The 23,838-nt window shown below is 41.2% G+C and overlaps 1 protein-coding gene across 3 annotated transcripts in view; it reads right to left on the bottom strand.

Annotated features, from left to right (window-relative positions):
• GNG2 (G protein subunit gamma 2) overlaps positions 1-23,838 on the bottom strand; it is a 103,952-nt gene that overhangs the window by 5,510 nt on the left and 74,604 nt on the right. For all 3 annotated transcript variants that reach the window (XM_081161858.1, XM_081161859.1, XM_081161857.1), the window contains exon 3: positions 11,876-11,991. In XM_081161858.1, coding sequence (XP_081017984.1) covers positions 11,876-11,962 — 87 coding nt within the window. In that variant the 5' untranslated portion in view covers positions 11,963-11,991. The remainder of the gene's footprint in view (positions 1-11,875; positions 11,992-23,838) is intronic.

Genomic DNA, 23,838 nt, shown 5'->3' with positions numbered 1-23,838 from the left:
TTTCCTCAGCTAGATTGCAATCTCTTGGGGTGATATCCCAAAACAATGTCAGATTTTAGCAGTCATTAGAATAACTACTATATTTATCTGCCCTTGCTATGCGTCGGAACTGTGCTAACCACTTTATATACGGTGTCTCATTTAATCCCTACAACAACATTACGGGTCACAAGCTATTACTATCTTCATCTTTTGAGAAGTCAAGGCTTCATTAGGTGTTTGTCCTACGTCTCACACTCATGCGTGGCCGAGCCAAGGGTCTCGAGGTCCCCGACTTAAACCTTCATGCCCGTCCTGCCCAGCCCACAGCTGCCAGCCTGGTTCCTCACCTTCCAGTGGTTCACAGCAGGAGTCTGCTAGCAAATCTTGCTTTCCGACTATTCCTTTTAACATTCTGTACACTGCTTATTTTTACATGTCGCATCCCTCGGCCTGGTTTTTCCATGAAGACTTCCCCCATAACTCTAGGTAATCTCCCCCTTTTCTGTCCTATTGATTCTTCTTCCAAAAATATCTCAGATCTGTCCCCTACTGTGATCTCTACCACTATCACCCTAGTTCAAGCCTCCATTCTTTTTTCTCCATAATTACTGAAATAACCTCTTAAGATAAAAGTCCCAAGGGATCTGCTATAGACTGAATGTGTCTCCCCAAAATCGTATGTCAAAATTCTAATCACTAAAGTGATGATATTTGGAGGTGGGGTCTTTGGGAGGTGATTAGGTCATGAAGGCAGAGCTCCCGTAAATAGGATTAGTGCCTTTATAAAAGAGACCCCAAAGAGCTTCATTGCCTTTCCACCATGTAAGGTTAGAGTGAGAACATAGCCTCCTATAGGCAGGGAGCAGGTCTTCATCAGACACCAAATCTACCAACACCTTGGTCTAGGACGTTTTGCTTCCAGAACTGTAAGAAATAAATTTCTACCGTTTGTAAGCCACATAGTCTATGGTATTCTGTATAGCAGCTCAAACGAACTAACACAGGGTCCATGGGCAGAATATGGGGGGTAGTCTATGAACTTCACTGATTTAAAAAAATTACATCTTTATTTTCACTAACCTCAATGGAAATTTAGCATTTCTTTCCACTATAGATATAGCATTTCCACCATAGCATTTCTTTCCACTATAGTGGACAACACACTACAACAGCATTAGCAGCTTCTGTGACTTAGTTGCCAATAGAAATCAGATCTTTTCCCTCATATTACAATTTTTGCAAACATCTCAACATTTCATTTGTGCTCACCCACTTTATCATTATAGACCCACTAAAGGAGTATGCATATAACTACATCACAAATATTTTTCTAAAAAATATTCTGGCCCGGCCGGGTGTGGCTCAGTTGTTGAGCATCGACCTAGGATCCAGGCGATCAGGGTTCGATTCCCGGTCAGGGAACATGCCCGGATTGCGGGTTGCAGCTGATTAATGACTCTCTCGTCATTGGTGTTTCTATCTCTCTCTCTCCCTCTCCCTTCCTCTCTCTGAAATCAATAAAGCTGTATTTAAAAATAAAAAAATAAAAAAATAAAAAATAAAAATAAAAAATATTCTGGTAAACTATATTTCAATATAATTAGTTTCCTTTGTAATTTAAAAACAATCTGAGAAGGGGACCATATTCTTCAACAGGCAGCCAAACAGGTTTAGGGCACAACAATTGTTTAAGAATTTCCTACTTTTATAACTGTGCCAGGGGTAGTATTCTCCATATATAGCTAGAAAGACATTTTTAAAATATAAATTGGCTCATATTACGCCCTATTTAAAACTTTCAATAGCATCCCATTGTACTTTGTAGAAAACTAAAACATCATAAAACAACCTGTGGATCCTGCCTGCTTTGGGCCTGCCCATTGTTACCATTTCATGCCGTGGCATTCTTTCCTCCCCCAACAGGTCTCCTCTACCTTTGCAAAAGCTCTAAATTCTTTTCTGCCTCATAGCTTCAAAGATACATTTCCCTGAAACCATTGAATAAAAGGAGAAACCATGGGTCCATATCAATATAATGAAATACAACTTTAAAAAATAGAATGTTTGATGAGGAGAGGGATAGTGATAGTCTCAATTTCCCTCCCCCAAGCTCCAAATATTTATTAACTATAAAGGGGAAAAGAATAACTTTACATGAAGAACCTGGAAGACACCATCTTAATCAAGTAATGAAAGTTAACATTACTAGTAAGTGCCAATTTGAAATTATGCACCACTGATAGAATGCAATGAGACAAATGCCCCATCAGTTCTTGTATATTAATGCCACGGTTTTGTTACCTAAATTTAATTGTAAAGAAACATCAGACAAACTCAAACTGAGTTACTATCTACAAAATAAATGGCTTATAGTCTTCAAAAAGGTCAAGGTCATGAAAGTCAAGAACGTCTAAGAACTAGATGCAACACATGATTCTGAGCTGGGTACTTTTGGTAAGAGGGACATTACTGGGGTGATTTGCAATAGTTAAATGGGGTGTGAGGTTTAGAAAGTAGTATAGTAATGTATCAATGTTAATTTCCTAATTCTGATGATTGTATTATGATTATAGAAGAATGTTTTTAGCCTGGCCTGCGTGGCTCAGTGGCTGAGAATCGACCTATGAACAAGGTCATGGTTCCATTCCTGGTAAGGGCATGTGCCTGGGTTTCGGGCTTGATGCCCAGCAGGGGGCGTGCAGGAGGCAGCCAATCAATGACTCTCATCATTGATGTTTCTCTCTCTCCTTCTCCTTTCCTCTCTCTGAAATCAATAAAAACATATTTTTTAAAAAAGAATGTTTTTATTTGTATAAAATACACACTAAAGTATTCAGAGGTGATAGGGCATCTGTTGACAACTTATTCTCAAATGGTTCCGGGGAAAACAAAACTCTTTCCACTGTATTTGCAACTCTTCTGTAACTTTGAGATTATTTCCAGAGTAAAAATAATTTTTCAAAAGAAAGGGAAAGGAGAAATTAAAGACAGTGAATATAAACAACTTTTTCAAGAAGTTATGCTACACTGCAGAGCAAACAAATGAGGCAGTTGTTGGGAGAGAAAGTGGGAGATTCAAGAGGAAAAATGTAAATTTTATTTAGGATGGAGGAAGAACATCACGTTTGTATGCTGATGGGAAGATGAAATAGCCTAAATGATTCAGGACAGGCAGGTGGTGGGGGGTGAACTGCTGGAGATGTCTTTGATTAGGGAGATGAAACTTACGGGCAAGTGAAGGAATTTACTTCTGTTAACAGCAAGGATCTCCCTAGATTGACAGTTGCTAAAACCCTGTTATCCAGCAGCCTCACCAAACCAGACTAAGAAGCAGGGAGTAAGGGGAGGAGGACCCTAGATAGTCCCAATAAAGGCCACCAGGCTGTGATGTTAGACTCTAAAAGAAGAAAAGGAACCTACTCTAGGCAGACACCCTGACAGCTCTGAGAAGCAGTTTTCTGTACGGATAAAACCAGACCCAAGAATTTAACCAGTATGCTAGGATATAGCTCTGTCTTCATTACATCCTGAAATTGAGACGCGTCTTTTGTTTTAAAAAGATATCTCAAATTACGTAATTCCACCTCCGTCTATCTTTTGAGACACACCTTAAAACTGATGTTGCCAAATGCTTGCAAGCCATCAGGCCGAGAGTCAGCACTGAGAGGCTGTCTCTGCCTGTTCATGCGGGAAGTTGTGCATTAAGGTATCGTCATTCAAGTGCTTCTTCCATTGAGGTGCTGGCATTAATGGAGCCATCCAGGTTGACAACTTTAATCTGTTGCTTAAAAGAACCTCAAAAATTACACTGAGATGGAGGCTTGAAAATGAGACGTAATACTGAACACTGACCGTTGTCTGTCACAGGCCTGGCAATACAGCTGAAGGCAAAAGAAACCTCTGAACCTCTGGGAAGAGATCATAGAATTTTCAAACTAGGAGAGATCAGTCTGACATTTGTTTAGAAAGATCTTTTACTCAGGTCAAAAGCTGCCGGCTACTGTCAAGCTTTCGTTTTCTTTGAATCATTAACAAATAATTCAAGGAAGGGAAAATTTACGCATCTAGCTTACGCACTAGCCAATGCAGAAGCAACCTCAGTATTCTTTGGTATGCTCTGGAATCATACTGAGAACGGCGGTGCCTTGGAGAGCAAGCTCCCTAATGCTGGGGAAGGAGAGCAGCAAGTTATGCGACGCGGCATCGCCAGGTACCCCCTCACTGCCCGTGGCAGCGGCCAGGCTAACGGGCCTTCCCGGCGCCGTGGGTGAGGCGCGCTCAGGATCCAAGTTTGACTGTGGTTCTAGAGAAATTAGAATTGTATAGATAAATATCTACTATTTTTTGTTTATAAAATAATGTGAATATTCTAAGTGAGCTTTCCCTTCCCACTCCTCCAAGGTGATAATTGATGGTACATATCCATAGAATATTTTTAAAAAGGAAATAGAATAATTTTTAAAACAACAGTCATCAAGAAAAAGTACCTTATATTTAATTTACTCTACTTAATAAAAGAAAAAAAGACATTCAAAATTTTCATACAAAATAGTTTTATTTTTTAAAGAAGGGAGACATCATTTGGCCTGGAAACTAAGCTACTCGGAAAAATCCAGTTCCCAGAGATTTCAGATGATCAGAGCTTTATAGTTCTACTTCTCTAGCTCCAGACACAACGTATAAGGCTAAGCACATACATGGTGCTTAGCAAATATCTATTAATTTTTTTTGTAATTTTGTTTTAATGTATCTTTATTGATTTCAGAGAGAGGGAGAGAGAGAGAGAGAGAGAAACATCAATGATGAGAGAGTCGTCATCGATCGGCTGCCTCCTGCACATCCCCTACTGGGGATCGAGCTGGCAGCCCGGTGAATGTGCCCTGACCAGGAATCGAACCAGGATCTCCTGGATCCTAGGTTGATGCTCAACTGCTGAGCCACACCCAGCCAGGCTCTCTTAAATTTTTAAAATTTATATCAACTCTTATAAAAATGAAGTTTTGTGTTCAATTATTAATGTATATTTGAAGTAAAGTTATAAATTTTTGCTTCATTTTCAGCAAATCAAATGAATTAGAACTGGCCACCTCTGAACACAGCCCTTTCCTCCATTAAATCTCGGATATACGATGCCAATTTCATGATCCCCAAAAATACCCTCAATTGGCCTAGGAGGCTTACATTTCATTCTGTCTAATAAATTGAATGCAAGCATGTTTAGGGAAGAAATGTTAAAACTTTCAATTCAGTGCTGGAAAAATACTTGAAAAGCCCCCAAACCTAGGATGTATGTCCCCTCTCTAGTACAAGTATGATGACTAACTGGTCCATTTCTCAGTACAGCTTTCTGTGAAGTTCAGTTCCAATTACCATGAGCCAGTCACTAGAAAGATGATTCAATCATTAGACATGTTCATATTTGGAAAGTAAGTTACACATATTTGCCAGTTATGAAAATCAGTCTGTTCTTTTTATGTTGAACTATTTTAAAAAGAAGGTATACTATAAATACTGGCTACTTATAATCATACATATGACATGATATACTTTATCCATAAAGTGATCAATTCTGCCCTTCTTTTTTATATTCCATTAAATGTTCTCCCATTACCACAGTTTTATTTGGCTGATTACCTTACTTCTTGGAATTTCCTAAACCATAAATATAATTGGAAATGTGATGTAGAATAGTTCCTAGTGTCTTGTCATATGACACTCTTAGTACATGAACTTAAAGCTATCCACTAAATAAGTGTTACCTTATGGCCTGGATATCTCAAGACCATTAAGGATGCAAAGAAGTAGATAACACGGTCATTGGCTTGGAGGATTTTATGGTTTAGTTGGAAAAATGTATCTGATGAGGGTAAAATTAATTAGTAAATTGATTAGTACATATGGTCAGAATGTAAATAAAGATTCATGGACAAGTGAGGATTTGAGCTGACCCCTAATAGAGGAGTAAGATTTGGATAGTGTCTTAGTCTATTGAGGCTGCTATAACAAAATACCATAGATGGGTGACTTATAAACAACAAAACTTATTTCTCACAGTTCTGGAGGTGGGGAAGCCCAAGACCAAGGTGCTAGAAGATTTGGTGTCTGGTGAGCGTCTGTTTCGTGGCTCATAGATGATTGTCTTATCACTGTGTCCTCACATGGTGGAAGGGGTAAGGCATCTCCCTGGGGTGGCTTCTGTAATTGCCTTCATGACCTAATAACCTCCCAAAGGCCCCACCTCCAAATACCATCACGCTGGAGGTTAGCATTTCAACATACACGTTTTTGAGAGGGACACAAACCAAATAATCTATAATAGAGAAAGAATAAAAGGAAGGGTGTTCTTAGTGAGGGACTTGGAATTTCCAGAGAGGTGGAAATTTGCACAGCATATTCTTGGGATGAGAAACAGTCTATTGGGATCCTTCGGGAGAAATGAGAAATAAGTTTGACAATTTTATATGGGGTCAATTTATGGAGCATCCAGTTAATAAAGAAGCAATCATTTCACCCACTCTCCCAGCCTCGGCTTTCTTTTGCTCTTACATTATCTTTCACGATATAACAATGGCTTCTGTCACAGAACATTTTCCCAGCTTACAGTGATTCTCTCCCCTCCTTAAATATCTATCCCCTTCCCATCCATAGGAATGGGTTCATTCCTAGGAGCCATGTCTATTCAATGTGGTTCAATTCTAATGTCAGTTGATTGTAGCGGCAGATGGCTCATTCTTGCTAGAACAGAGATGCCACTCCAGGAATACGGAATTGAGACTAAAAGGGATTGAATCAATCTATTTCTTTATTCATGGAGCTGGAACTGTGACATGTGATCCTGGGAGCCATGGGAAGTCATCCTGTGTCTGCCACATGGAACAGGTAGCTGAGTAATCTGTTCTTCCCGGGAAAAGAAAGAGGCAGACACACAGAGAGAAGCAGAGAGCGCACAGTTCCTGATGGCCTTCCAGTTCTCACGTCCACTGCTAACCCAGCGACATTTCTGCTCTTGGGTTCTGAGACACTCTCTATCTTTTACAATCAACCCCCTCTTTTTGCTTAAGCTGGCTTGGGTTAGGTTCCTATTATTAGAAACCCAAAGACTCCCAACATAGTGATGAATAAATAGCTTTACTGAAGTCCTGCTGTCCTTTACTTTTATGCATGCTCTCTCAGCTTGTGCTCTCAGGACAGGGTTTCTTTCATTCGCCTAAGTGTGAGTGTACTGCTGCTTCACATATCTGTGTGTCACGTCTCCACAACACCCTCCCTGCCCCTGCCCCCAGACCCCTGCCCAGCTCCTTTTGATTTTACCTTCTGTCCCTGAATGAAATACTAACAAAAAAACACAGAAAGGCTGAGAGTATAATATATATGCCTGAGGCTTATGAATAGATAATGGGTTCCTTAGCCCAAATCTCCCAGGATCTGTGATGCAAAGGGATAGGAAACAAGAAATTTTAAAAATGAATACACTATTCAGATCCTTTTACAGTAGGGCTACTCTATGCAGCCTGAGTTATTCTGGAGGCCACATGAGATATAGGCCACCTCCTGCTTAAGGGACCCTCGGCAGCTCCAGGGCCAGCTGTGCCCCTTTACCCCTGTTCCTTGTGGCCTCAGCCACGGTAGGCTCTGCTGGATGTGCATGAAGCCATTGCAGCCAGAAATGATGACTCGAGCAGGTCACTACTCCGACTAGAAAATCACAACCTGGGCTCTTCAGAGAGAAGCCCCTTCCCGCTGACAGTATCATGCATGGAAAGCAGGTACAGAAGCCTGAATGCTCAGAAGCCCTGAAGGGACCCCAAAGGCAGATAACCAAACCCTAAACCAGTTAGCTGACAACTGTGTCAACACAGCCGCAATTTCATCCAACAGCTAAACTAAAAATAATCTGACACTTCACAGCATGCCAGCCTGGCTCAGATGTGCAGAGCAAATGCTGAAATACAGGCTGCTGCTGTGCGTCCAACAATTTAAGATCTAATGACATCAAGAGGGATTTGGAGGTTTGAATGAGAAGATCACCTAGGAAGACAACTCCTTGGAGCTCAGTTGATTAGGCTGATGTTTTGTCTCTCTTTTAATAGTGATTTGTTTGGTTTCTTTAGAAGTAGTATACAAAGATAATCAGGGTGTTCTGTTGGCTTCTTTCTTACAATATTTGGTAATTATGCTCCTTGGATATCTTACTGGCATCATTGATAGGTCTTGTTCATAGTTTGTGTAACCCTTCACTAGACAAAAAGATCCTTGAGGACAAGAATTATGTCTTCATCTTTACCCATCTCTATATCACTAGTACCTAATGAAGCCTGGAAATTTAGAAAGCTCTCAGTAAAATATTTATCAGAAAAATGAATAAATGAACAACTGAAGAAATAGCAAAAATTCAACTTTAGGAGGAGGGTTTGGGGGAGCTTTTTAAAGGATATAATGATTGACTTGAGTCTTCAAGGATATGTAAATTCATTGATGTTAATAAAACAGAAAGGTAGAGAGGAGGAGACTGAACGTTCTAGGCATTTGAAATTCCCATCAAGGGAATTAAGTGGTTCAGTATAACAAGTGGACAAAAGGAAGGGAATGAAGCTGAAAGATGGGCAGGGTCTAGAAGGACCTTGCATACTCTTCTAAAGAATTTGAATTTTATAATGTGATACATCACATAAACAAAATGAAGGATAAGAATGATATGATCATACCAATAGATGCATAAAAAACATTTGACGTAACCCAACATCTATTTATGATAAAACTCTCAGCAAAGTGGGGATGGCGGAACATACCTCAACATAACAAAGGCCATATATGACAAACCCACAACTAACATCAGACTCAACAGTGAAAAACTGAAAGCTTTTTCTTTAAGATCAGGAATGAGACAAGGATGCCTACTTTCACCACTTTTATTAAACATAAGAATAGAAGTCCTGGCCACAGCAATCAGACAAGAAAAAGAAATAAAAAGCATCCAAATTGGAAAGGAAGAAGTAAAACTGTCATTATTTGCAGATGACATGATACTATATAGAGAGAATCCTATAGATTCCACCCCAAAGCTATTAGAACTAATAAATAAATTCAGTAAAGCAGCAAGATATAAAATTAATATTCAGAAATAGATTGTATTTTACACACTAATAACAAATAATCAGAAAGAAAAATTGAGAAAACAATCCCATTTACAATTGTATTAAAAAGAATAAAATACCTGTGAATAAACTTAACCAAGAAGGTAAAAGACTTGTACTTAGAAAACTATAAGATATTGAAAAAGGTGAAAGGGATTAAGAAGCACAAATTGAAAGTTACATCCCAAAAATAGTTATTGGGATGTAAAGTGCAGCATAGGGAATATAGTTAATAATATCGTAATAGTTATGCATGGTGCCAGATGGGTACTAGAATTACAGGGGTGATCACTTTGTAAGGTATGTCAATGTTTAATCACTATGTTAAACACCTGAAACTAATATAATATTGTATGGCAAGTGTAATGAAAAAATAATTTTTAAATAGAGAGTTTGAATTTTATTTTACAGGTGATGGCAATCACAAAAAGATTTTAATAGGAGAGGAATATAATGAAATTTTTAAAGGAAATTTTTCTTTGGCAGCGACAGGGAGGGTAATTGAGATGGGCTTTCAGGGATCAGCTAAAAGCCCCTTGCAGTTAATAGTCAGGTGAGGAATGATAAAGGTCTGAGCTATGGCTGAGAAGGCCTCTATCTTTCTTCTTCCTCTCACTGTCAGCTTTTCATCCCCATCAATACTATCACAACCTCCCTCGGAAGGCAGGCCCAGGGATGGAAATGCCAACCACAATAGTTCTTCACAAACACTTTTCTCTTAGTTGGGCCACCCCAAAAGGGAAAGTGGACTTTTCCAGAAGGTTTATGAGCAGAAACTGCCCCCCATCCCCACAAAAGGAAGAACTGCAGAAAACTCTTTCGGATGCCACCATCCTCAGGCCACCTCACTTCTCTCAGCAATTATTGTGCCCACCTGACACACTGTACTTTTTCAGCAAGGGCGTATACAAGGAGAGGCGAAGGGAAAAGAGGCGACGAGGAAGGTGGCACAGGAGCAAGGCAGACGGTGAAGGACCTTTATTTACCTCATTTGTGAATAAAGAAGAGCGAAGCTGTTGCAAGAAGAGTAGAAGCTGTTTACCATCTTGTGGCCCATTAGCAGGACTCAGATTTTACAAAGGAGATTTAGGATAGATGGAAAAGCTTATTTATGAGGGAACACCAGCTCTCCCTCCACTCTCTGGCACATATCTGATGGGAGTTAAAAGGAACTAACCCCTTCCCCTAGGACCAAGGTCCTCAACCTCAGCTATACATTGACATTAACCAATAACTAAAAAAATATACTCATGTCCGAATCATACCCCAAGAGATTCTAATTTAATTGGTCTAGGATATGGTCTTAGAATTGGTCCATTGATAGAATTCCCTGGGTGACTTGAATGTACAGATGGGCCAAGAACCATTGCTCTAGACCAGGGGGCAACAAAGTTTTCTGTAAAAGGTAAGAGAGTAAATATATTATGCTTTGTGGGCCCCATAGTCTCTGCTGCAACTACTCTACTCTGCTGTTGGAGTGTGAAAGTAGCCATAGACAATATGTAAATGAATGGGTGCAGCTGTGTTCCTATAAAACTTTATTTATAAAAACAGGCAGTAGGCTGACTCTGGCTCATGAGCCATAATTTATTGATCTCCACTCTAGAAGCACACTCCAAAGGAGGCTGGATTGTCCAGGTTGCCAAGTCAGGTATAGAGAAAATGGGGAAAATATTCTAGTTTATAAAAAAAGCATTTGGAAAATGTTCTAGTTTTATTTTAGCAAAATAAGATATGTTTCTGAGTCCCATTTCATAAAATGTTTGGTTCTTCTGGGAAAGTAAAGTTTTGGTAGTTGACAAAAATTCACTTTCCCAACCCTGCAGGAGCTATCAGTTAATAAGGACACTGTGTAGATAAACTTTACATTTGAAATCTGACAACAAGGAGTTTGGATTTAAAGTCTTGGTTCCAAATTAGTTAGGCCCAGTGTAAGGCAAAGCGGTCAGGTTAGATCTGGGGAGTGAGCGAAAGAAGGTAAAAAGTAGGCTAAGTTCCATTCAATCTCTATGCTGTTTGACTTCTCAGGGAGACCATGTGTGATTTTTGTGTTTTGGATTAAAAAATACAATAAGGTATAAAGAAAAAAACAACCACCTACAATGGTGAATTAGAATGATTAGACATGAAAAATGGGCAACTTAAACTTAGAACTTAAATCAGGACAGAAAAAAATTAAAACCCAAATAAGAAGGTCATAGAAGGTAAGGGAGGTTGACTGGCGGACTGCTATGTTTTATGTGTTCTCCGATTTCCTTCGCTAGAATTCAGTCAGGAGCCTATGTTTTCTTTTTGTTTCTTTGTTTTTAATATATCTTTATTGATTTCAGAGAGAGGAAGGGAGAGGGAGAGAGAGAGTTGAAACATCAATGATGAGACAGTCATTGATCGGCTGCCTCCTGCACGCCCCTGACTAGGGATCGAGCCCGCAACCCGGGCCTGTGCCCTGACCGGGAATCGAACTGTGATCTCCTGGGTCATAGGTCGACACTCAACCACTGAGCCACACCTGGCCAGGCAGGAGCCTATGTTTTATTTCTGTTTTATTTCGTTGTTGTTTTGTTTTTAATCCTAGATGGATAATCAATTTTAATTTACACTATCATATTATGCTGGAGAAATCTAGAGAAAGCCAAGACATTAGAAAAATGAACTTCTGCCTGATGATTAAGTTTCTCTTCCATCCTCACTCACTCTGGAAGTAGTAAATGATAGGTTGCGGCCAGGCATGCCCCTTGTGTGGGTTATTCTGTCCTTACCTTTATCCTGTCAATGTTGGCTTCCATCTTCAGCTGTTCCACCAGCTTCCTGGCTTGTGCTATGCTGGCAGTGTTGTTGCTGGCCATTGGAGTGCTGGGGGGGGTTTTCAGACACCCTGAGAAAGAAAACGAGGAAGAATGCATGAGAGAATTCAGGAGCTGTCAGATGTGCAGGTTCATCGTAATTGAGGATCTCGAAAGAGTGGCTGCAGTCGAGCCTGGCTAATCCAGCCTCTACCTCTTCAGTCCAGCACTGCCTTGGGCTGCCAGGCAGACCAGAATATGGGGTTTGCTTTTCCAACTCCCTGCACCTTCTCGCCTTCCATCCTTAGTTAGGGGGGGAAATGAAGAATGTTACCGAGTCAGTTATAGTAAGATGTGCTGCCACATTAATAAAGCAAGTTATTAAAATTATCATAGTTTATGAAATAAATTCAAAAATAATAAGGGTGACCATATACTTACTACTGTTGTTATTTATTGGGTACTACTATTGTCAGATACTGTGCTAAGTGCCCTAGGCAGATGAGTGAAAGGCAAGCAGAGAGAAGAATGGTAAATTATATAACCCTTCAGGACTAAAGACACCGAGTTTACCAAGTGTTCTTGATGGGCTCATACACCAGCTTTCTGGTTAACTCTAATCACCAAGGCCTATTAAACTGCAGAGACACTGCAGTAGGAGGTGTGGCTTTGCAGTGTTACTGATCCAGCAAGAGAAATAATCATTTCATTTACTCTGCCTGAAACATGGCTTTATTTACAACTACTCACTTTACTCACAATTCTTCAGGATCATATCTATAAAGTCCAGGGGGAGGGACTGCCATATCTAAGTTGTTAATTATATCAATGAGTTCACGAGTGGCATCCTAAATTAAGTACCACAGACTTGCTACTTTTTAAAATGTGAAGATGGAAGATAAATGTTTGGAGAGTGGAGCTCTGTACCTATGTAGATGGTGAGATGGCTTCCTAGCCACTGGCTCTGCCTGACCTCTTCCCACCCTCGCTCCCACCCCCTTCCACTTCCAATCCCAATTTCAGTCCTTTCCTAATTCTTTCCTGACCTACCATCGCACTTCATTCTTGTTGTTCATCTCGGAGTGCATCCTATTTTATTTTCAGCGCCCATTTCCCCCACCCTCTGATCAGGTCTCGCTTCATGCCAAGGTGCCACGTGCTCTTTCAGAACCGTCTGTGTAGATGAGCCCCTTGAGGTCACTGACCCCCAAGAATGAAGCAGTGTCTGAGAGCTGCAGTTTTACTAGAGTGCAAGAAATGCGGAGCATTACAACACTGCTGCAGTCAACGCTGGTTGAAGCTTGTTCTGAAGACATTATATTAAAAACCTTGACTTCTGCTAGCTTTGGGGAATATTTTTATCTATGGATAAAGTAGGATCAGGTTACCATCTAAAAAAGGAAAGAGGGCAAAGAGAAAACCTGGGGAAGGAAGACTAACCCATAATAAGTTCAATACAGAGATTTTTTTTTTTTACTAAAATCAAGAAACAATTTTAAATTACCAAAACCCCCCACAAAATACTATAAATTATCTCCTTTGGTTCTTAATTCTGATATCTAGCTCTTCATGACAAAAAAAAAAAAAAAAAAAGTATAACTCTCTATAAAGAAGTCCCTTTATAGAAAGGGCTGTTTTATAAAGAATACTGCAAAATAAATCACCGTGACAATATTTGCAGTATAAACTGGCAGATAAATCAATTATTGCCTCAACTTATTTTCAAAGGGTTTGGAGACAATAAAGTGGGATGGAAGATGCAAGGGCTTTTAAAGCCACAAAGATCTCTGACTCTGCTTTCATATGCTTGAAGATAAGGAACATGTAAAAACAAACAAATATAAATAAATGAAATTAGGCTTTAACAACTATGATTTCATCAGCATGGTTAGGGACCCAATCATCTCAGTCCTACAGGAAAATTATAGGCCCCCAAATCAAACAAACATCTAACCACTTTGCAAAGCCTCACAGGGCCAAGATGGAATACTGACTTATCCATTAGAGTAGCCTAACTCTTCCATCCATCCAGAGCTGGATGCAGCCACGATCTACAAGCCCCTGGACACGGTTCTGTGAAGCTAATGTTTCTTACAAACTAAAATTTATCACACTAGAATACAGACTATCACAGAATTACCAAATCGTCATTGGGCCTGAGGGAGCTTTGGGATTCTGGCCAGCTGTTCTCCTGCCCTTGAGTATAAATCAGATCACAGAGACCACAGTTTGCCTCCAAATACCCCTTCTTCTCTTCTTCACTAGTAATAACAATTCTTGTTTTTGTTTTTAACAGAGACCCAGAGAATGTTCAATTTTAGCTGGGCATATTTAGCTGAAAGATACATTCCGCAGCCTCCCTTGCAGCTCAGTCCAAAGTTTTGGCCAACGAAATATAAGCAGAAGTATCCTTGAAGGTAGGGGTTGTGCCCTTTGCCTCCCCTTCCTCCTGCTACTGGCCTGGAGGGTGGTCATGTTGACCACAGAGCTCCATCTTGAACCCCTCGGCTACACTCCAGGGTGAGCAGGAAGGATCTGGGTCCTTATTGACAAGGTAGAGCCACCAGGCCACCTGTGAACTGGTTACGATCTATGTGAAGAGAAATAAGGCTTATCTTGTGTCCACTATCATTACTAAGGGTTTCTCTGCTATTGGCTGACAAATCCGCCATTAACTGGATAAACCACCCATTCTTTTCATTTGAGTATCTAAGAAAGTCTATGTCCTAATGCCTGTTCATTTTCTAGGGAAAGCTGTGGATGTCTTGAGGAGACTAACCTAGAAAGTATATGAACTGGCTATTGCCGCTGTGATACATTACGATAAATTTAGTAGCTTAAACAATAGAAATTTATTATCCTACAATTTTGGATGTCAGGAGTCTGAAATAAGTCTCACTGGGCTAAATTCTAGGTGTTGGCAGGGCTGCATTTCTTCTGGAGGCTGTAAGGAAAAATCTGTTTCCTTTTCTAGCTTCAAGGGGCTGCCAGCATTTCTTGGCTCTTGGCCTTTTCCCTCATCTTCAAAACTAGCAAACGTGAGTTGAGCCCTTCTCATGTCATATCACTCTAACCTCTTCTCTAGTCACATTTCCCTATGACTTTCCTCTGCCCCCTTTGTTCACTCATAAGGACCTTTTTAACTACATTGGGCCCACCCAGATGATCCAGGATAATCTCCCCACCTTTAGGTCAGCTGATTAGCAACCTTAATTCTACTTTTCCATGAAACAACACATTCACAGGTTCTAGGAATGGGGACATGGACATCTTTGGGGGCCTTTATCCCTCTTACCATAGAAGGAGACCTCTGTGCAGGCAGAGGAGGGAAGTGGGGAAGTGGGGGTTGAGATAGGGGAAGAAGAGGAATGGGGCAGGATGCCAGTCTAGAAATGCTGGGAGAGAACACGTTTGAAAACGAAGTGGACTTAAGAGAAAAAGGAAACATAGGCTTTGATTATGTTCCTAGTTTTAGGAGGATAACATCCTGAATGTTCTTGCTTTACCATATCATCCACCAGAGCCTAGTGCCACTTTGAAAATCACTATGTGCATTTTCCTCTTGTTTACATCCAGCTGCTTTTCCATAAAAGCACTGACAAAATCCCCCTCTTGATGACTGACAACTGTGGAGTTCTTGACCAGTGTTCCAAGGAAGTATGTGTTTTCCTGAAAAGTGGCTGTGGTAAAAAATAAAAGATCTATTTCCTAAGCTTGAGGCATTTGAACAAAGCATTTTACACACACACACACACACACACACACACACACACACACACATTCTCTCTCTTTTTCTCTCTATTCATACATAAAACTGAAACTCTGTATCTAATAAACAATAACTTCCATTCTTTTCTCCCCCCAGCCCTGAAGACAACCATTCTACTTTCTGTTTCTGTGATTTTGGCTATTCTAGGTTCCTCATAGAGGTAGAATCTTACAGTCTTTGTCTTTCCATGACTGGCTTATTTCATGTCCTCAAGGTTCATTCATGTTGCAGCATGTGCCAGCATTTCCTTCTGTTTTAAGGCTGAATAATCTTTCATTGTATGTATATACCACATTTTGCTTATCTGTTCATCTGTTAATGGACACTTCGGTTACTTGCATGTTTTAGCTACTGTGAATACCTCCTCTGTGAACACGGATAAGTAAATATCTCTTCAAGACCCTACTTTCAGTTCTTTTGGGTATATTCCTAGACTTAGATTTGCTGGATCATATGTAAATCTAGTTTTAATTTTTTTGAGGAACAGTCTACTGTTTTCCACAGTGGCTGTATCATTTTACACGGTCATCAAAAGTGCACAAGGGTTCCTATATTTCTTTATTCTCACCAACACTTGTTATTTTCTGGGCTTTTTGTTTTTTAATGTGTGTGTGTGTGTGTGTGTTTGATAGTAGTCATCCTGATAAGTGAGAGGTGGTTTTTCATTGTGGTTTTGATTTTCATTTGCTAATGATTAGTGAAATTGAACATCTCTTCCTGTACGTAGCGACCATTTGTATATTTTCTTTGGAGAAATGTCTATTCAAATCCTTTGCCCATTTTTTGAATCAGTGTTTTTGTTGTTGAGTTTTTGGAGTTCTCTATATATTCCGGATATTAATCTCTTACCAGATATATGGTTTGTAAATATTTTCTTCCATCCCATGAATTGCTCTTTCACTTTGTTAATAGTGTGCTTTGATGCACACAAGTTTTTAATTTTCATGAAGTCCGATTTATCTATTTTTTCTTTTGTTGCTTGTGCTTTTGTTGTCATATCCAAGAAATCATGGCCAAATCCAGGGCTGTGAAGTTTTTGCCCTATGTTTTTCTTCAGAGTATTTTATAGTTTTAGCTCTTACATTTAGGTCTTTGATACATTGTTAATTTTTTAATATGGCATTAGATAAGGGTCCAACGCCATTCTTATGCATGTGGATATCTAGTTTTTCCAGCACCATTTGTTGAAAAGACTCTTTTTTCCCTATTAAATGGTCTTACTACCCTTGTTAAAAATCATTTGACTGTATATGTGAGGGTTTATTCCTGGGCTCTCTGTCTTATTCTTAAATTAATTCTATTCTAAGTTAATTGCTACGTATTTTATGCTTTGGCACAATTGGAAATGGAATGTCTAAATTAATATCCTTTTCAGATTGTTCACTGTTAGTGTATAGAAATGCTACGTTACTGCTTTTTAATGGGGAAGAGGAAGCCTTTTGTCTTCCAACCCGATCTGAGTTGAGAGGAATTGTGTGCTGTGAGAAGTGTGGTTGAGGAAAGGGTCTTGCACCTTGTGAACATAATGAGGCCAAGAAAAAGTGGTGACAAAGTCCTTTTAGATGCTTTGGCAGTTGCAAAAGGGAAGCACAGGCACACATCAGATATTCTTGGCTAATGTTCCTGTTTCATTTTACATGTAACCCAAATTGGGCAGAAATAATTTTTTATAAGAGGGAAGGAAATTGTTTGAATATACTAACTAAAATAGCTAAAGGAAAAAGTAAAATTCCAATGAAAATATCACACAAATAAAGCTTTAAAACTCATATACCTCTTAAAACAACTAAAAACTTTTAGTTAAAAATAGAGGGTGATTCATCTCTATGCATTGCTTCTCTCTCACCCCATCAGCACAGTCTTTGGACTGCATTGTATGCACTGGCGTTTTTACCTTTGCAGGGGCCCAGCTTGGCCCTGGAGCCATCAGAGGGCCACTCCAGAGATTCACCCAGCTGTGGACTCTACCTCTTCTCAAAATCAGTGGGACAGAAGGAAACTGAGTCCGAGTCTGGATCTCTTAGGGAAACTCTGGATTCCTGAGGTCATTTCTGGACTCTCCGTCAGGTGGGGTGACAATCAAAGGTTGGGTAGCGCTAGAGTGACACTCTTTGGTCCAGCAAGCTGTTCTTAGCCCAGCAATTGTTAGTACCTGTCAAATGCTGGATCATCTGGCAATCAAGCTATGACACAAAATACAGGTAGTTGCACATCTCCAGGTTTGACTTAGAGGGCTATAATATCGCACACTGATTCTTTCAGAATTTTATAGCCAAAAGCTCTTTTTAAAATGCTAATAATGTAACTCTGGAAATTCCAAATGGGATTCAATCTCTTCTCCAAGCCCCACACTAGGTTCATGGCAGTGGTTCTCAATCAGGGGAGATACCACACATTTGGAAATGTGTGGGGTGGTCTGGGTTATGACAATAACTAGAGGTGCTCCGGGCACTTAGTGAGCAGAGGCAGATGCTCTCACGCCCTGCAGACTGCCAGGCAACAATGACCCGTGCTGCTCGATGCCCATAGTACTCTCAATGGGAAAGGACACTGACAAAGTAGCCGCAGGGCCATGCGTGAGAAATCTGCTCAAAGAAGTTTACCCCTCAAGGAAACTTGCAACTAACTGGGCTTTTATACTTGCGTTTTATGATCCCTATTACCTTTCCGCGGATGAATATGTGTTAAGTGCTCTTCATTCTCATTAGCGGGCGCTTTATGGATATTTGATTTCTGCTTATTTAAAAGAGAACAAAGTCTCTTTCTTTCTTGCAACATGCTGGTGGAATGAGATTCTGCTGAGTTTATCTGCCAGCCAGCAAAAAGAATGCAAGCAACGACACCCCCTAGAACAATGATAAAGCTTGTGTATGACCGACGGGCAGGACTCTGCAAGAATGTCCTAATGATCCCACCTGAATTCCAAACCCAAGAATAATACAGAAGGCATTTTATTGTTTTCGACTGATGGGAAAGTGTCCCCCCACCTCTACCCCAGCAACAGGAGAGACAGGCCTGTCCTGGAATAAAAACCATTAAATGAGTTTTCTTTTTCTTTTCTTTTTTTTAAATATATCTTTACTGATTTCAGAGAGAGGAAAGGAGAGGGAGAGAGAGAGATAGAAACATCAATGATGAGAGAGTCACTGATCAGCTGCCTCCTGCAATACCCCCAACTGGGGATCAAGCCCGCAACCTGGGCATGTGCCCTGACCGGGAATCGAACCCTGATCGCCTGGATCCTAGGTCGATGCTCAACCACTGAGCCACACCCAGCTGGGCGAGTTTTCTTTTTCTAATGATACATCCAGCATTTAAGTTTCTTTCAGGGGGAACTTTTCTGTTAAGAAACCACACATTTTCTTGCCATTTAGGCTTAGGAATAAACACACAACCCCTTATTTCTTTGGCACAAAGATAAATAAATATTTTGATAATGGGACCTTTGCCTTAGAGTGTGTAGGTTAATTGCAGAGGATTCCATTCTTTTCATACCCTAATGGGTGTTCTTTAAGCCTGGCATCCAGCAGGCTTCCTGGTGGCCTTTCATTTTAATTACAACTGTGTGTTTCTCAGAACTGTGTTTTGATATTTGCAGTAGGTGCAAAGGGGGGGGGTTGATTTATTTGCTTTGCGTATTTACAGGTTCAGATTACATTGGCAATAAAACAAACGATTTTAGGTCTAGAAAACAAATTAGAGGTTTATAGTCTCCCAGTTACCTGATGATACCTCTATTATTCTCATTTGCCAATTAGCCATATCATTTAATTGGTGAGTGGTTGTTACTTGCTTTTGAATTAGAAGGCTAACTTCAAACTATTCCAATTTAAAATACTTCAGAGCTTCTACAATTAGTTGCCTAGATAAATATCTTTGTTAACTGTTCACACCACAACCCAAGTTCAGCATGGTCGTTTTGCCACTCATTTTAATTTTCATTCCCACTCTAATTTATTCTGCAGCAAGTAAGGACATCATCACGACATTGATCAGATTATACATACAAAGAGTACAGTTAATATCTATTCCTGTGAAGGGCTTTAGCAGTCAGAACACTGGTGAATTTATGCATAGCAGCTGCAGTGTGAATAATAATAATTGTGAAATAGCCTGCCAGGCCTCAGCGTAGCTTTCTGTCAGGCATCTCTTTCTATTACCCATTGGCCACTTTGACTTGATACCAAAATAGCACATTTCAATCTGTACTAATCAGTACACACTCATTTCTCTTTGGTTCTCCAGCCACTAGGGAGATTTTAAATCAATAAGGGATTTATCTGGGAAGCCTGTTGCTTATCCCTCAGCACTTTCAAGCCCCAGAGTAGCAGGGTTGGAATCCATCTTGGATGCCCACTCTTTCCCAATCAGGTGTTTTAAAACTTAGAAACATCGCCAAGATAGCTTTCGGGTGTCACAATGTCCTGGTCGCCTCACTTGCCTTTGCTCACTTTTGAGCAGTAGTGTGGAGGCTGGAGACGGAGAACATGCACAGGGATGCACATAGGGCAGGTGGGGGGCATTGAGGGGTAGGTTAGGGCACATCCAGGCAGACGGGCATGGCGGGGCTTGGGGATAAAAGGTACGAAATGATGCTGAACTCCACTGGGCACTGGTTGGTATCTGAAGAGGAGAGGGGAACCGGGAAGGAGAGGGGAGGGAGGGGCCCAGGGAGGGGAGGGATCCGAGGAGGTGGAGGCCGGGAAGCTAAGGTGAAAGATGGGTTTGTAAACAAAACAAAACTGGGGCCTTCTAAGTGCCTCCTCCCCCTCCCTCATCTTTTAGTGCTTCTCATTTCCGGGAATTTGATTTTACAGGACAAAAGCTCTGTTCTTTCATCAGAGGATCAGGAACTCATATTAAAAATGAATATTAGGTTATAAACCAAGGGCTTGCCATGTGCCAGGAAGTGGGCCAAGCGCCTTAAAGCGTTACCCTATTTAACCCCCGCAATTCCAGGGAAGGAAGTAACCGCCGCATCCTTAGTTGAGGGAAACAGGTTTCGATTAAGTCAGAACATTAGCGAGAAGGCTGTTTCTGAATCATGCTCCCCAGGGAAAGGTTTTCCTCCAGTGCTCTCAATTCACATTTTTAGAGGCAGCAGACTGATCCTAATCTGGGGAGTACAGAATATGCTTGGCCATTTCACAAACATAATAGCAATTTTCCAGGTCTTTGTAGCTCGGGGAGAGCAAATGTGAATGAGGGCGAGTGTGGAGGCTGTTCCTAGCAAAAGTGCTAGGGGGCCAAGAGGGAACAAAAGGAGCCAGGGGAGCGACATCAACTTGAAATCCACCCTGTACTATTTCCCTGCGGCTTTGCTGGGATACTGCCACTCGCCCAACGGAAGAAAGACAAGATCCCACCTGATTTCCCTTAAACCAGCATGGGAGCCATTTATGCTGTGTAGGTGGAGAGTACGACACAATACAGCCTCCCTGTCTCACTGGGCTACCAGAAGCCATTATTTGAAATGACAGCTCTCTGCTTTCCAGTAAACTGTTGCTTTTGAAACAACATCTCTGCGAGGGGCAGCCTCCCTCTTGGAAAGAGCATCATTGGTTAGCTGCTTTTAACGACCTTGACAAAAACACAGCCTTTGAAAAATATTCACTCAAAGTCAGGGATTTCACCAATTTTGTAAAACAAAACAGGAATGAATAAGCCACGTTGCAACTTAAAAATGACACGTAAGCTTTTTGTTTTTATCTGAGTCTTGGATAAGAAAAAGGCTTGTTATCCACACATGGGGCTGACATTCTTAGATGTTAAATGGGCTTTGTTCACCCCAAGGATAAAAGATTAGTATTTTGTATGGCATATGCTAGATTTTTCTCTTTCTTTTCCTTTTTTCTTTTTTTAAATATGGAAGCCCAGACCATGAACCAGTAGGATTCCAACAAAAGAGAAATAATGAGCTCGTTTCCATAGAAATGGCTCTGTTAACCTCCTGATGTCTAATGCCCCACAACAGCAGGCAAGGGGGAATCTGACAAGCAGCGGTCTTCTGCCCTCTTGTAGGAAATTATCTATTGGTTAATTAATTTCTTTAAAAAACACACACACACAAAACCGCCCCCCCCCCACCCCGCTCTGATTCTAAATCCTCAGTGGATCTCAAGCCTTAGGCAACCCCTGGAGTTCAGGGAGGCTTGCCTGTCTGAGCTTCGGCTTACAAAATGGTAACGCCAGAAGTCCTTTGGCTGAGCTTTTCAGCATAGCCCCCTTCCCCCAGTAAGAATTGGCCCTCCTCCATTCACGTTTGTTTTTTATAGCTGTGTTGTCTGGGGATAATCCCCGTGATGCAGCTGACAGGTAGTACAAGAGCGAAAAAACAGGCAGAAGGAGATAGGAGACCTGAATCCTAGTGTGTTCTGACATTCCCAAGCTGTTTTACAGTGGGAAAATCGTTTAATCTTTCTGGGGCTCAGTGGCTCAGCTCTAAAGTGGAAATCACAACTCCAGGATTGCACAAGTGTGTTTAATGTTTGTAACAGCACGCTATAAGTTATAGAATGCTATATAAGAAGTAGGCATGAATAGAGAATGACCACCACCATACACTGAGCAACTACTAAGCACTGTGACCTAAGAACATTACATACATAATCTCCAATCCTCATAACAAGGAACATGGAGAAGGGGTCAGGGACTCAGAAAGGCAAAGGGGAAAATCTATGACGGTGACCAACTGTGACTCTATTAAGTGAGGACTTAATAATACGCAAGAAGAACTCCACAAAAAAAGCCAAAGGGAAGGAAATCTTTTCTGGGAAGAGAATGGGTAAATCTTTACCTTTAATTTTGAACTTTCTAATTTGCATTGAGAACCTATGGAAGAGCTGGAGATGATTTGAAAATCAACTGTGATTTGGAATTAGTAAACAAGGATTTATTGAATCCTTCACGTGTGCGAGCCAGAAGCCTGTGCCCAGGTTACCCACAGTGTTTCTAAGGAAACCAGCTCCCGAGTGCTATCCTGACAGTTCCAGGAAGGCACTTTCTTTCACTGGTATCTTCTGCAGGGAAAGGCTCCCATCCACGGACAGTGTTTGTGAAGGTTTTCTGTGGCCACAGGATAAACCTGTAAGCCTAGCATCTGAGGCTAACTGGCTTCTGCTCCCTCCTCAGGCCTGTCTCCTGTATGGAAAGGCCAGCAGAGCATCTGTGCGCACGCAGCGAGCGTTTCCATCAGCATCACGGCCTGCGGCCGCCCCGCATCACCAGCCCTGGTCTTCAGCCAAACCAGCCTTGCTCTCTGTTCTCCCGACACAGCTCGTGCCCGTGGCAGCCATGATTTTGCCCTATCTCTTACCCCACATGCACACCCGTATCTGACAGCCCAGCTCCAGCCTCTGTTCCTCTGAGAAACCTTCCTCAGTCCCTCAAGCCCTCCTCAGCCCAGGAGCCAGTGCTAGCATAAACCAGGCCATTTCTCTGCCTGTTTTTAAAATTGCATGCTGACTGGTATGATCAATTATTAGTATTTTGTCCAGCCTTCCTCCCATAAATATTTATTAAACCTGCCCCTCTAACCCCCCGATTGCTCTAAGTTTGTCTGTCTTCCCTGGTTCGACAGGTGAAGCCCGGTTTCCCCCGGGCTCTCGCACTTGCTGTCCCCAGGTCCGCAGTGCCCTGCAGCGCTGCATCTTCCCGGGGCGGGGCCGCGGGCTGCGGCTCTCTCCTTCAGACCAGCGTTCAGCCGCCAAGTATCCTGATCACAGGATCTGAAGTGCCGCATCCCATGGTCATTCTCCAGTACATCCCCCTGTTGATTTTCTTCAATGCATTACAATAATCTGCAGTTATTGAATTAATTTATATATCATTAGTCACTTTTCTCCTCTAAATATAAACTAAGAGCAAAGACCTTGTCCGTTGTATTTACAGAAAGTGCTCAATAAATATTTGTTAAGTGAGTGAACGTCCTCCAGAGCACCCCCAGCACCCAGCCTCGTACACACATATTAGTGCATCAGTAACTGTTTGCTACTTCTGCGGGTGAGTACTTGGCGCACAGCATCACCCACCCCCGAGCTGTAGCCCCACCACACAGAGGTTTCTGGATACAAATTGGTAACAACGGCTTTTGTCTGGTAGCAAATGGGCTTATGGCGCATATTCTCCAAAAGGGAACCTCCCAGATTTTATATCCTGTCTGATCTTCAGG

Source organism: Miniopterus schreibersii (genome assembly GCF_964146895.1).
Source record: "Miniopterus schreibersii genome assembly, chromosome: 1".
NCBI lineage: Eukaryota > Metazoa > Chordata > Mammalia > Chiroptera > Miniopteridae > Miniopterus > Miniopterus schreibersii.
Note: the sequence above shows the minus strand (reverse complement) of the source record. Positions and strands in the feature narration are given on the sequence as shown.